This window comes from Suncus etruscus, chromosome 3, assembly GCF_024139225.1.
Source record: "Suncus etruscus isolate mSunEtr1 chromosome 3, mSunEtr1.pri.cur, whole genome shotgun sequence".
Lineage (NCBI taxonomy): Eukaryota > Metazoa > Chordata > Mammalia > Eulipotyphla > Soricidae > Suncus > Suncus etruscus.
This window is the reverse complement of record NC_064850.1, coordinates 50,886,093-50,901,335: the sequence shown is the minus strand read 5'-3', so window position 1 is coordinate 50,901,335 and position 15,243 is coordinate 50,886,093. Positions and strand designations below refer to the sequence as shown.

The window sequence follows — 15,243 nt, the reverse complement described above, 5'->3', positions numbered from 1 at the left end:
TCTAGCACCAAGTCACAAAGATCTAGGGGCACCTAATACCAGCTCACATAGCTCAGAGGGTTCCAAGCACCTACTCACACAAATCAGGTGGTCCAAGAACCACGTCACACAGCCCAAAGGGTACTTGGCACCACGGGCCCATAACACCACCTCAAACAAATCAACGGACCTAAATATCACCACACAGATCAGGAAACTCCTTGCTCCAAAGCACCATCTGATACTGCTTGGGGGTGGGGGTTGGAGGTGCAAGCATACCCCGCACAACTCAGAGGGCCCATAGCAGCACCTCACACAAATCAAGGGGCCCCAAGGATCACTTCATACAGCTAAGAGGGGCCCTAGATCTGCCTCACACAGCTCAGGAGGCTCCTATCACCACCTCACATAGCTATGGGGCCCAAAGCACAACTCACACAGCTCAGGGGGTTCCTAGCACCACTTCACAAAACACAAAGGCTACTTACCACCTCAATGAACACAAGGGTCCTATGCACAACTAGCATCACATCTCAGGGGACCACTATGACCACGATACACTATTCAGGGAGCTTCTGGCACGACTTCATTCTGCTCAGGAGGCCCCTAGCACCAATGTACAAAGAGAGGGGGGCAAAAGCATCACCTCCCACAGCTCACAAAACAGGGGACCCCCAGTACTACCTCAAACTGAAGGGACCCTTGCACTGCCTCACAAGGTCAGAGGGCCCTTAGCAACACCTCACAGAGTTCCAAGGATCACTACCTGTGCAGAGGGTTCCTAACAAGAGCTCATACTGCTCAGGGACCCCTAGCAACACTTCACATAGTTCAGAGGATCCTCAGCACCACAAAACCTTAGCACTGCCTCACACATAATAGGGGACCCCTAGCATACTTCACCCAACACAAAGTATCCTTAAATCCTTGAGCCCCTAGCACTACCTTGAACAACTGAAGGGTCCCTTGCACTAACTAACAAGCTCATGTGGCTCCTAACACCACCTTACATGGTGCAAAGGAACACTAGGACCATAACACAGTGTGCAGGGGCTTCTAGCAAGAGCTCACACTGCTCAGAGGGCCCAAAATACCACCTCACACAGCCCAGAGAGCACCTAGAACCACTTGACATACCTCAGAGGTGCCCAGGTACTCATAGCTTCACTTCACACAGATCAAGGAGGCCCTAGCACCAACTCACACAGCCCAAAGAGCCCTTAGCACTAGGGGACTCTAGCACCTCAAAGAATATAAAGGTTCCTACCACCATCTCACACATATCAGCAGGCCCTGAACATCACCTCAGGAGCTCAGGAGGCCCCTATAACTACCTCACACAGCTCACAGGTTCCCTAGGATCATAAGCCTCTAGTACCACTTCACACAGGTCGGGGGCGGGGGGCTTTAGCACCACCTCACACAGCACAGAGAGCCCCTAGCACAACCTCACACAGATCAGGTGACAACTAAAACCACCACACAACAAGAGACCAGTAGCACCACGTCACACTGCTCAGGAGGTCCCACACTACTCACACAGCCCACAGGGTCCCTACTATCAAGGGCACTTAGCACCACCACACTCAGATCAGGTGATCTCTGGCACCACCTCACACAGAACAGGGTAGCCCTAGCACCAACTAACACAGTCCACAGAATATCTAGCACTACCCTCACATGTTCAGGGGACAAAAACACCACTCCAGACTGCACAGGGAGACCCTAATTACCACCTCAAAAACACTGTGGGACACCTAGAACTAGCTCACAAACATTAGAGGGTCATCAGCACTACAGGACCCTAGCATCACATCAAACAGATCAGGGAGCCCTTACCACCAATACAAATAACCCATGGGTCATCAACACATGCAGCCCTAACATCACCTCAAATAATGAGGATCCATAACAACACTTCATACATTTAGGTGTCCCTAGCACCATCACACAGAGGTCAGAGAGCCCCTAGCACCAACTCATAAAATCAGTGGCCCCTAGCACCATTTCATAGTTTTGTGGGATTCCCTAGCACCTCTCATATAGCTAAAGAACTCTAGCACCCTCTCACACAGATCTGGGGCACCTAGGACTAGCTCACAAAGGTTGGAGTGTCCTCAGCACAACAGGACCCTAGCATTACATCATACAGATCAGAAGGTCCCTAACAGCAACAAACAACCCAAGGGTCATCAGTACATGGGACCTTAACACCATCTCAAACAATAAGGATGCATAAAAATACCTCACACATTCAGAGGTCCCTAGCAACACCACATAGCTCATACAGCTCAGAGGGCCCCTAGCACCACCTCATAAAATCAGTGGGTCCCTAGCACCATTTCTTATTTCATAGGGAGTCCCTAGCACCAACTCATATAGCTCAGAGGACCCTGAGCACCACCTCACAAATCAGTGGGTCCCTAGCACCACTTCATATTTCATAGGAAGTCCCTAGCATCAACTCATTCAGCTCAGAGAGTCCCTAGCACCCTCACATATCTTTGAGGGTCCCCAGCACTACATAACCCGAGCATCACCTCAAATAGAACAGGGGCCCCAAGCACCAACACAAACAACCCAAGAATCATCAGCACCTGAGGTCCTAACACCACCTCAAGCAATAAGGATTCATAACAACACTTCATACATTCAGGGGGGGACCATCACATATATGTCAGAGGACCCCTAGCACCACCTTATAAAATCAGTGGGTCCCTAGCACCATTTTATATTTCATAGGGTGTCCCTAGCATAGAACAGGGGCCCCAAGCACCAACACAAACAACCCAAGATTCATCAGCACCTGATGTCGTAACACCACCTCAAGCAATAAGGATCCATAACACTTCACACATTTAGGGGCCCCTAAAAACCATCATACACAGTTCAGGGGGCCCCTAGCACCAAGTCAAAAAATCAGTGGCCTCTAGCACCATTTATACTCTAGCATTCTCTCACACAGATCTAGGGCACCTAGGACTAGCTCACGAAGATTAAAGGGTCCTCAGCATAACAGGACCCCAGCATCACACCATAGAGATCAGAGGGCCCCTAGCAGCAACACAAACAACCCGTGTCATCAGCACATGGGGCCCTAACACCACCTAAAACAGTAAGGATCTATAACACCTCACACATTCAGGGTTCCCTAGCACCATCACATATAGTTCAGAGGGCCCCTAGCACCACCTCAGAAAATAAGTGGGTCCCTAGCACCATTTCATATTTCATAGCAAGTCCTAAGCATCAACTCATATAGCTCAGAGAGACTCTACCACCCTCACACACAGATAAAGGGGCACCTAGCACGAGCTCACAAAGCTTTGAGGGTCCCCAGCACTACAGGACTCCAGCATAGCCTCAAATAAAACAGGGGCCCCAAACACCAATGCAAAGAATCCAAGGGTCATCATCAACACCTGAGGCCTTAACACCACCTCAATTAAAAAGGATCCATAATAACACTTCACACAACCTGGGGTCCCTAGCACCATCTTAAAATATTAGTGGGTCCCTAGCACCATTTAATAGTTCATAGTGAATCCCTAGCACCAATTCATAGAGCTCAGAGGACCCCTAGCACCACCTCAGAAAATCAGTGGGTCCCTAGCACCATTTCATAGTGTATAGGGAGCCCCCCTAGTACCATCTCATATAGCTCAAAGACTCTAGTCTAACAACATCTCAAAGAGATCTGAGGGCACCTAACACTAACTAGGTCACAAAATTTAGTGGGTTCCCAATACTATAGGGCCCTAGCATAGCCTCAAATAGACCAGGGGCCCCTAGCACCAACATAAATAACCCAAGGGTCAACGGTACCTGAGACCCTAATACCACCTCAAAGAATAAATATCCATAATAATACTTCACAAATTCATGGGTCCCTAGCACCATAACAAATAGTGCAAAGTGTCCCCTAGCACCATTTTAAAGTCCACAGGGGGGCCCCTAGTACCCATCACATAATTCTATAGGGCCCCTAGCACCAATTCAGAAAATTAGTGGCCTCTAGCATCCATTTCATATGTTTTTGGGGATTCCCTAGCACCTCCATAGAGCTGAAGAATTCTAGCACCCTCTCATACAGATCTGGGGCACCTAGAACTAGCTCACGAAGATTAGACTCAGCAGGGTTCTCAAACTCAATTTACCTGGGGGCCCCAGGAGGCAAAGTTGGGGTGATCCTTGAGTGCAAAGTCAGTAGTAATCCTTGAACGTTGGGGGGTATGACCCAAACAACTAAAACAAAACAAAAAAAGATTCCTCTAGGGCAGGAGGGCCGTTTGCGGCCCGTGGGCTGCAAGTTTGAGACCCCTGGATTAGAGGATCCTCAGCATAACAGAACCCTAGCATCACATCGAACGTATCAGGGAGCCCCTATCACCAACACCAAGAACCCAAATGTCATCAGCACATGGGACCCTAACACCACCTCAAATAATAAGGATCCATAAAAATACTTCACACAATCAGGGGTCCCTAACACCACCATATATAGCACAGAGGGCCCCTAGCACCATTTCTTTTCTTTCTTTCTTTCTTTCTTTTTTTTTTTTTTTTTTTGTTGTTTGTTTTTGGGTCACACCCCGGCATTGCTCAGGAATTACTCATGCTCTATGCTCAGAAATCGCTCCTGGCAGGCTCGGGGAACCATATGGGATGCTGGGATTTGAACCACCAACCCTTCTGTATGAAAGGCAAATGCCTTACCCTCCATGCTCTCTCTCCATCCCCGCCTAGCACCATTTCATATTTCATAGGAGTCCCCTAGCATCAACTCATATAGCTTAAGGACTCTAGCATCCTCTCACACAGATATGAGGGCACCTAGCACTAGCTCACAAAGCTTTGAAGGTCCCCAGCTCTACTGGACTCCAGCATCATCTCATATATAACAGGGGCCCCAAACACCAACACAAACAACCCAAGGGTCATCAGCACATGGGGCCCTAACACCACCTCAAATAATAAGAATCCATAACAATACTTCACACATTCAGGGGTTCCTAGCACACCACACACAGATATGGGGCCCCTAGCACCTCTTAAAAAATCAGTGAGCCTCTAGCACCATTTTATACTTTATAGGGAGTCCTTAGCACCAATTCATAGAGCTCAGGAACCCTAGCACCATGTCATATAGATATGCAGGCACCTAGCACTTGCTCAGAAAGCTTAGAGGGCCCCAGCACTACAGGACTCTAGCACCACCTCACACAGATTTGGGGACACTTAGCATGAGCTCACACAGCTTAGAAAGTTCCCATCACCACAGAACCCTAGCACAGCCTCAGAGAGAACAGGGATCCCTAGGACCAAAACACATGTCCCAAATGGTCCTCAGTACCTCAAGTCTTAACACTACCTCAAACAATAAGGATTCCTAACACCACCCCCACCCCCCACACAATAGTGGGCCCCCAGCACCACTTCATATAGTTCAGGGAGTCCCTCACACAATTATTGGGTCCCTAGCACCACTTTATAATACTCAGTCTGTAACAGTCCCCCTAACACCAACACAAATAACCCAAAGGTCCTAGGCACCTGGGATCCTAAAACAAGGGTCCCCAGCACCAGCTCATAATTCTCAGGAGTCCCTAGCACCAACTCATATAGCTCAGAGGGCCCCTAGCACTCCTTCATACTGCTCAGGGAGTCCCTAGCATCACCTCACATAATCGCTGGGCCCAAATCATCACTTTATACTAATCAGGGAATCCCTAGCAAGGCCTCACACAGATCAGGGATCCCCAGCACCAGCTCATAATTCTCAGGAGTCCCTAGCACCACTCATATAGTTTCAGTGGGACCCTCCTACTATCTAACACTGCTCAGAGTCCCTAGCACCACCTGACACAATCATGAGTCCCTAGCACCACTTCTTATTGCTCACAGGAGTCCTAGCACCACTTCCTATAGCTCAGGTGACCCTAGCACCACCTAATAGTGGTGCTATAATCCCCTTAGCTACATCTTACAAACATCTGAGGCACCTCATACCAGCTTACATAACACAGGCCCTTAGCACTGTCTCACGAAGTTCAGAGGGGCCTCTACTACCAACACACATAGAAAAGCTCTCTCAGTGGGGGTTCTATATTCACTCTGGTATCTGCCCCTTTATTTCCCGACACTTGTGCAGTACATGCCCACAGACCATAGTTTGGGAAAAGTGTAGCCAACAGATCAATCCAAGGGTCCTCGGCACCTCGGGCTTTAACACCACCTCAGACAATAAGAATCCCTAACACCACCTCACAATCTCTAGGGGCCCTATCACTATCTCAGATAGCTCAGATGAACCCTAGCGCTACCTCACACTGTTAAGGAGGTCCCAAGCACCATTGAACACAGCTCAGTGGGCCCATATCACACAGATCAGGGTAACAGAAGCATCACAGCACACAGCTCAAGGGACCCCTAGCACCACATCTAGAGCCCACAAGGTCTCTAGCATTAAGAGCCTCTAGTCTAGCCCCACCTCACACTGCTCAGTGGTTCCCTAACACCACCTCACATAGATTACGGAGCCCCAAGTATCACCTCACACAGTTAAGGGGAACCCTAGTACAACTCCCATAGCCCACAGTGTCCCTAGAATCAAGGCCCCCTAGCCCACAGTGTCCCTAGAATCAAGGCCCCTTGAGCACCACCTCACACAGATTAGTGGGCCCCTAACACCACCTTATATAAAGCAGGGTCTCCTAGAACCCCCTCAGACAGTTCACAGGTTCCCTAGCACCACCACATAGAAATCTGGAAGTCCCTATCACCACCTATCATATAGCTCCCTAGCAAAACCTCACAGAGATCGGGGGTCTCCTAGAACCACCTCATATACTTGCTCAGAGGGTCCCTAGCACCACCTCATATAGCGCACAGTGTCCCTAGCACAATTTCTGTTCAGAGGGCCCCTAGCATCCCCTCAAATAGCCTACTGGTTCCCTTGCTTCATATCCCATAACCTTGTAGTTTCTTAGCACTACTTCACACTGCCAGGTGACCCTGAGCAACACCAAACATTGCTAGATGGGGTCTCCAGTGCACACTCCATGCCAAATAGACCTTGAGCTCCAATCTTAACCACAGAGTAGACCATAGTACTCAGTTCTCAGTTTGCCCACTGGGATTCTCAGTCTTGCTAATGAAGACCATTTGTGATCTCTAAAACAGATATGTTATCCAGGAATGACAAGAATAATTGCTACTAAACTTCTGAACCAAACTGTGACAGAAGAGAAGAGAATAAAAATATATTTCTATCTAGAGGTTGAATAAATACATTTGTATTTAATTTAATTGACCTGAATAGGTCAAGTCCTAGTCAATAAATAAATAAATAAATAAATAAATAAATAAATAAATAAATAGATAAATAAAAAACACCAGCCAAATGTCACAAATGTCTCAAGTCTAGAAAACAGAGTCACCTTGAAAAGGCTTGTGGATCACTCCTCCATTGGCAAACCATTAGACCGCATTCTGTCTAGTCAACATAGACTGTTGGGTTTCCAACAGATCTCAGGGATAACCAAAAAAATTAAAGTACAGACATTTTTCTTTGCTTTGGCCCAGCTCTTCCAGAATACCCCATATTTACAGATAATAACAAAAAAAAAAAAAAGAGAGAATTTACCTTTCTCCCTAATTTCCACAGGTGAAAGATCTTGCGCTTTCCTCGCCGGAGTTTCTGCTAGGACTTTGACTTCTATGGGCAGCCCATGACAGTCCCCAGCCAGGGGACAAAGTGTATTTTTGTTCCTTTCATCATATGTACCGATTTGCTATGTCTTTCAAAATCTGCAAGGAGAAAATGAGAATCACTGACAATTTGGTAGTCATCTTTGTGAGGTGGTGTGGTGTGAGGAAGGCCAAAGTGGAGTGGCGGGGGAAGGGTGTTCCACAAGGGAGGAACCAGTCCCATCCCTAAAATACTCATTTTAGCAAGCTGGACAATTCAGCGCCCAGGCCCAGCCATTCAAAGTGTGGCTTGGCCAGCTCTGCTGAGGAGCGACATGTGCTGCTGGTGAGCAAACTCAGAGTCCCACACTTCTATGCACTTATGCAGCATGAGAATGAGCCCCAGCATCCACCCAGAATTCTTTTCCCAGTTCTCTTTTTCTTGGATACTCTTCTGACAAGGAGTTAATCCAGGCCTCGTTCATATAAGTATATCAACCACTCTCTGAATAAGCTCTCTGGTCCTAGATCCCCTTCTTTTCTAATCTTTAGGGGAGAAGAGTTTGGGATATTAAGCAATAAATAGCTGTTACTAAGGGTTTATTCCAAGTGGGGCTAGAGGGATCATTGTTAAGTGAGATTGAACTGGGGCTGGCCACATGCAAGGCAAATAACTTTACCCTTTCTAACTCTGCTTTCCTAGTCTTACTGTTTTGTTTTTTGTTTTGGGGCTATACCTAGGAGTGCTCAGAAGTTATTCCTGGCTCTACACATAGAAATAACGCCTGCTGGTGTTCGAAAGAACCATGTGGGAATGCCGGGGATCAACTCAGGCTGGTCATGTGTAAGACAAGCATCCTATTTGCTATACTGTCTCTCCACTCCCCTCTTTTTTGATGTAACTTTAAAACACAAAGCAAGTCACATTTTTTTTCCTATACTTTTAATTATGTCACCATGATTAAACTTAACAAAGTTATTTCATAATAAAGTGGTTTAGAGGCATTCAATGGTCCAATACCTATCCCATCATCAGTGAGTGTCATTTTTTTTTTTGAAGAATTTACATCAGGCCAGGAAAATAATGAAGTAGAAAAATCTTCCAAATGAAAAGTCAACTGCCTGAACACAAGACCTGAATTCTTTTCTAGACTCAGAGAAACACTGGCTGCAGGCAACAACAGTTTTGCTTCGCAAAAGGCAAGTATGTGAAATACCCTGCTCTACTTAGCCAAATAATATGATCACTTGGGGTTTCACTGGGGTGGCATATAAACATTGAAGATCTCAAGGTGAGGAGAAAAATAAAATGATTTTCATTAAATCTGCTATAAATAAGGAGCTTGAAAAACAGCCTGTACTAAACCCAGCTGTTTTCTGGAAGGCTCCCACTGATGTCAGCTCAGAGTAGATCATGGAGCCTATTCAAGCAGACTGACCTTCACCAGAGAAATTAGAACGAAAGCCCCTGTGAGACTAGGGAGATTCAAGGGCAGTCTCTTAAAGGAACCCTGAGCTCTTGCTCAATTCCTTACTATCTAAAACCAGCCCAGCGGCCACCATCAAAACCCAAACAAAACCCTAAACCTGGTCAGACTGTGCAGAGGACTTGAGCAGAGCCAGTCTAGGTTCTATCTCTATGGAGCAGGGACAACTAGTCTTCTTCCCCTCAGTGGCCTTCCTCCCCACTCTGACCTTTCTCCCCTCAATGGCCTTCCTCCCCACAAGGCCATTCTCCCCCTCAGTGGGTTTTCTCCCCCACAACTCCCCTCCAGAGTATGTAATGCTATTGCATTTCTGTCTCTCATAACCCACATGCAAACCCACAAGTAATACCAAGAATCTGTTTTTTTGCCTCTATAGCTGCATCTCTCTCGGCTCATGGTAATATCCCCTTTCTTAGGATCCCCTTCTCAAGCTCTACAACCTTTAGAGTCTACAGCCAACATGGTACCTAAACGTGTTCCTACTAAGACAAACCTGAACAACATTTATGAGGTTACACTAAACCTAGTTTGATCCTGTCACCATATAGTCCCCTGAACACCAGTGGATGTGCCCCAAGGAACCCTTCCTCTCAAAAAAGACATGCATCAGATCCTGGGCCTCACTATTCAAAACCCACTCATGGTTTCTAACTACATTCAGGGTAAAATCCCAAACCCTTTCATGGCCACTAAGACATGGATCTTGTGCCTTCTCTGGCCTGGGCTAACACAACACCCCCTTTCTGTTTCAGCAACCAACATTCCAATACACGAGGGCAATGTGCACTCCAAGGTCTCTGCACCTCCCATTCACTGCCTCCCACCAGGACCCAATCCCACTGGGACCAACAGCTGGTCACAACCAAACCATTCAGCTCTTATCTCCCTCCAGCTCCACTGTCATCTCTCTCTGTTTGAGCTACTAGAGCAAAACACCATCAAAGGCAAGGTGACATGATGGATGAGGGGTTCTCAGCACTCAAGACCAAGGCCCTTCAGAATCTGTGCATGGCAAGGCTACATACCAGTTTGCAGACCAAATCCATCTCCAGCGTTAGTTACACTCAACGCTCATGCCCACCTCCAAACACCAACATACAACAGGGTTTCCATTTCAGTAGAAGTAAGTGGGGGATAGGCAGATAGAATCCAGTGCAGAGTAAACACTCTAAACACAATACATGTCTGACTTCTCTGGCTGAAGAAATCTTCTGGACTAGGACATACTTTCCCTAGAAGAAGATTTTGTTCAGCGCTTGTCTCATGATAACTTAAATGATGCCTAGCCTAGAGTGGCCACTTGATAATTACTTCCTGAATCAAATTCCATTTACCAGTGTCAAAGTAGGCTCCAGGCAAATACAGCAAGGCTCTTTTTTGCATCTACTCACCACATGGTTAATTCCCACTAAAGCTTTCCTTTTATGTACTACTGCAAAATTTACAACAAACAAAATTCACAAAGTTAGAATCCAAACTTTATTTTGTTTTGGGGCTATACCTGGCCAGTGCTCATGGGTTACTCCTCGGCTCTGCACTCAGAAATCATTCCTGGGAAGGCTTCGTGACCACATGGAATGCTGAAGATAGAACTTGGGTCAGGGCCGGAGGAGATAGTTCTGGAGCAGTGGTCGGCAACCTTTTTTTTCAACTGAGCCAAATCTCGCCAAAACCACTATTGAAATTTATTTTGAGAGCCACACAGGGCGCGCACTGACAGAGGCTAGGAGCAGAGTCCTGACTCCTGGAGCGGCCACCCTTCACACAGAAGAGCCAAATTAAAAGTGTAAAGAGACACATGTGGCTCGCATGGTTGCCGACCACTAGTCTGGAGGTAAGGTGTCTCTGCCTTCCATGCAGAAGGATGGTAATTCGAATCCCAGCATCCCATATAATACCCCATGTCTGCCAGAGGCGATTTCTGAGCATAGAGCCAGGAGTAACCCCTGAGTGCTTCCGGGTGTGACCCAAAAACCAAAAAAAAAAAAAAAACTTGGATCAGCCGTGTGCAAGGCAAATGCCCTACTCCCTGTGTTATAGCTATGGTCCCAAAATCCAAACTTATGAACTAGAGCAATAGTACAACAGGGGAAGTATCTGCCTTGCATACAGCCAACTGGGGTTCAACCCCAGGCATCCCATACAGTCCCTCAAGTACAACAAAAGTAATTATCCCTGAGCAATGCTAGGTGTGACCTAAAAGCCAACAAGAAAGAATATAAACTATAATGCCTACCCAATGAAGACACTGCATCAAGAATGACAGGCCATAGTTACCTTATTTAAAGCATGTCCCACGTGAGGGTCACCATTTGCATAAGGAGGTCCATCATGAAGAAAAAATTCCTTCTTTACTTTTCTTTCTCTTTGCCACGAATAAAGTTCTGAAAATCCACATTTCTATTTAAAAAAAAGAACATCCTGTAAACACACACTCCTGACTGACCATCTGTTGTCTGGGGCAACCACATCCAGTAGAGTTTAGCAAGCCTTGTGGAACCGGGGGTCAAACATTCCTTTTGCAACCACAGTCTGCACACTTGCCCTCAGAGCCAGCCTGGTCACTGAATCTGAAACTTTAAACACCAGCCAGCATTTGCTTACTTCATATCTCACTGCAATCTTTTCCAAATGAGTATTATTTTCAAGGTTTATGGGGTTTTTTGTTTTGTTTGTTTCGTTTTGGAGCCACATTTGGTGATGCTCAGGAGTTACTCCTGGCTCTGCATTCAGAAATCACTCCTAGCAGAGCTCTAGGGACCATATAGAATGTTGGATATTGAATCTGGTTTAGCCACATGCAAGGCAAGTGCCCTACCCCACATCCCAGCAAAAATGAATGAGGTTTCTAAGATACCTGAGGTGCCAAAGAGCCCTCAACAGGTCATATTGGTTCTTGCATGTAGAAGGACAGGATTCTATGCCCAGCAAAGCAGGAAAGTATCTCCCTCCCCTTTGCACTCCCAAGGACTCCTTCAGGAAATCCCTATCACTGCAGGGTGTGTCCTAAATCTAAAATAAAATGCATATCTGAGTAGCTACCACTTTATATTTCTTGTTTTTCTCTTTTTAAATTAGTTGTTGGGTTAACACCCCAGTAGTGCTCCCAGCTTACTTCCAGAACACTCCTGGCAGGGCTGGAGTCCCCCAGACTGACCCAGTGACCCCAGAGCACCAATTTGTGATAAGTATTAAGAGCTAGCACTAGGGTTAGGGTTGGGATTTATTTTTTTTTAATTAAAAGCTCAGAATTGGGGGCAGGTGAGGTGGCGCTAGAAGTAAGGTGTCTGCCTTGCAAGCGCTAGCCAAGGACGGACCGCGGTTCAATCCCCCAGTGTCCCATATGGTCCCCCCAAGCCAGGGCAATTTCTGAGCGCTTAGCCAGGAGTAACCCCTGAGCATCAAATGGGTGTGGCCCGAAAAACAAAAACAAAACAAAAAAAAAGCTCAGAACTGGAGCAATAGTACAGTGAGTAGGGGATTTGCTTTACACATGACTAACTCAAGTACAATCCTCAGGAGTCCCAGGGTCCTGAGCACTGCCAGGAGTAATTTATGAGTGCAGAACCAGGAGTAGGCCGTGAACACTGCAGTGTGTGGCCCCCAAACAAACAAAAATTTGATTTAATTTAAAATAAAATCTCATTGGGGCCAGAGAAATAGCACAGCAGCGTTTGCCTTGCAAGCAGCCGATCCAGGACCTAAGGTGGTTGGTTCGAATCCCGCGTCCCATGTGGTCCCCCGGGCCTGCCAGGAGCTATTTCTGAGCAGATAGCCAGGAGTAACCCCTGAGCACTGCCGGGTGTGGCCCAAAAAACCAAAACAAATAAAATAAAATAAAATAAAATCTCACAGCCTGGGAATCTAGTCAAAGGGCTGGCTGAGCACATACTTTGCACACAGGAGGTTCAGGCTCTTTCAGTTCAAGCAACCTATGCCTTCTAGGGCACTTCGCAAGGTGTAATCCACCCCTCCCAGAAAAGTAAAAGTTCCCTCCGAATGGGGAAAGAAAAGCAAAGTTTCCGGGGTGGGGGGTATTCTGTAAATACCACTCACTAATCGATCCATCAAAAAACTCAGAGCCACTGGACTCCCCCTGATGCCAAGCAGTGAGCTTCCACTTTCCCTGGGGACCGTGACTGCCGGTGCACTTACTAGTGCACGTTGCTCGCTTTCTGCAAGCTACTGTGTAAAGAAATCCTAATCGGACAGGGTTTTGTCTAAACTGAAAACAGGGACACCACATCAAAGAGGGGCGCTCCAGTCAGGGCTTCCCATTTCACTCAGAGTTCGGACCTGGGCGTGGTCCCTGCCCTGCTTTCTCCAACCCCAGTGGACGTCCCTGCTTCCAGGGCAAAGCATGATTAGCACGGTTCTCCCCAGAACAGAACAGAGATCACACCCTGCGCCCCCTGTACCCGCCCCCCCACACACTCACCTGCTGGATCTCCAGCTCCATGTCGGGCTGCTGGCGGCCCAGCAGCTTCATGGGGAAGCTGGTCTGCGGCAGCAGCACGGTGTCCCGGTACTTGCCGCTCCGCGCGTCCTGCAGCTGCTCGCTGGCCCCGCTGACCGCCCGCACCCGGAGTCTCCATGGTGGCGCCCCTTTCCACCCCAATCCGCAGGGGAAACGGGGCGGCGCCCACCAATTCCGCGCGGTGGCCAGGGCCGTGGGCCCCGATCGGCCAGGGAGCACCCCCCAACGCATGGCTGACCAAGCCTGGCCTCCCCAATAGCGGTGACTCCGGCCCGACTCCGGGCTCCAGGGGACCCCAGGGTAAAGCGCCGCGAGTGGGACTGAAATGCGCAGGCGCTGTGACTCGGAAGGGGCGGGGCATCTAGTGACCCCGAGATCACTAGTCAGGTCACTTCCGGGTCGCGGCTGCAGCCCTGGGGTTGGCTGGAACACGGGTAGTGAAGGTGTCCCTGGGCCCTGGTACTTACTTCCCCATGCCTTTCTTTGAGCCCCGTCAGTCAAACCCATGATCACCCCCGGTGACGTGTCACTAGTATAAAATTATCAATTTCAATCCTTTTTCAGACCTCTTGGGATTTGTTGGGAATTTTACCGGCACAGCACTCACTCAATACGGACTCCTTTTCGAGTGCTCTCTTGACTGCTAAGACTCGCTTAGTGGGAAGCACTACTTTCTCGGAGAGTGGAATTCATGCGGAAGCCTCAGTTGCCCTGGCCGGCTGCTGTGAGCAGTCCCATTTTTTCTTACTGCCATCCTACTATTTTTTTTGTTTGTTTGTTTGTTTTGGGGCCACACCCGGCGGTGCTCAGGGGGTTACCCCTGCCTGCGTTCACAAATTGCTCCTGACAGGCTCAGAGGACCATATGGGATGCCCGGAATCGAACTGGATGGGCTGTGTGCAAGGCAAACGCCCTACTACTTACTGTGCTGTTTGTGTGCTATTGCTCTGGCTCCCACCATTATCCTACCTTTTTTTTTTTTTTTTTTTTTTGGTTTTTGGTTTTTGGGTCACACCCAGCACCGCTTGGGTTACTCCTGGCTCTATGCTCAGAAATCGCCCCTGGCAGGCACAGGGGACCATATGAGATACCGGGATTCGAACCACCATCCTTCTACAAGAAAGGCAAACGCCTTACCTCCATGCTATCTCTCCGGCCCCCTACATTTTTTTTTTAACATAGCTGTAATTCCCCCAGAATCTAGTATACTGCCTCAGAGCTTAGAGACTAAGCTCTAAGACTAAGATAATGGGCAATGCCTAAAGCAAATGGCCAAACCCAAAAGACTCAGATCAGCCAGGATATTTGCATTCTTTGTAATATTTTTATTAATTGATAAAGAATACAAAGAGCCTTTTAAGACTGTTTTCCTGTCAAGCCATTCCCCACACCTCAACACCTCAAAGACATAACTTAAAAGTTAGTCCAATGCTAAGTTCTTTCCCATATGGGGAGTTCCTTTTCTCTCTACATTCCAGTAAACTTTCCTACTTTCTCACTCGGAGTCTGAGAATCTTGATCACTCAGTATTTTCCTTCTTGAAAATATTGAGGAACCTGGGATAATGAACCAATGAGAGCCTTGCCAAAACTACTTCCTGCATCAATGCCA

General features: G+C 47.6%; 1 protein-coding gene across 1 annotated transcript in view; it reads right to left on the bottom strand.

The window, feature by feature from the left end:
• Positions 1 to 13,936, bottom strand: part of IARS2 (isoleucyl-tRNA synthetase 2, mitochondrial) — a 43,224-nt gene extending 29,288 nt beyond the window's left edge. Inside the window, 5 exon segments of the mRNA XM_049769505.1 lie at positions 7,625 to 7,721; positions 7,724 to 7,764; positions 7,767 to 7,788; positions 11,433 to 11,555; positions 13,594 to 13,936. Coding sequence (XP_049625462.1) covers positions 7,625 to 7,721; positions 7,724 to 7,764; positions 7,767 to 7,788; positions 11,433 to 11,555; positions 13,594 to 13,863 — 553 coding nt within the window. The 5' untranslated portion in view covers positions 13,864 to 13,936.
• Positions 13,937 to 15,243: the final 1,307 nt, after the last annotated feature.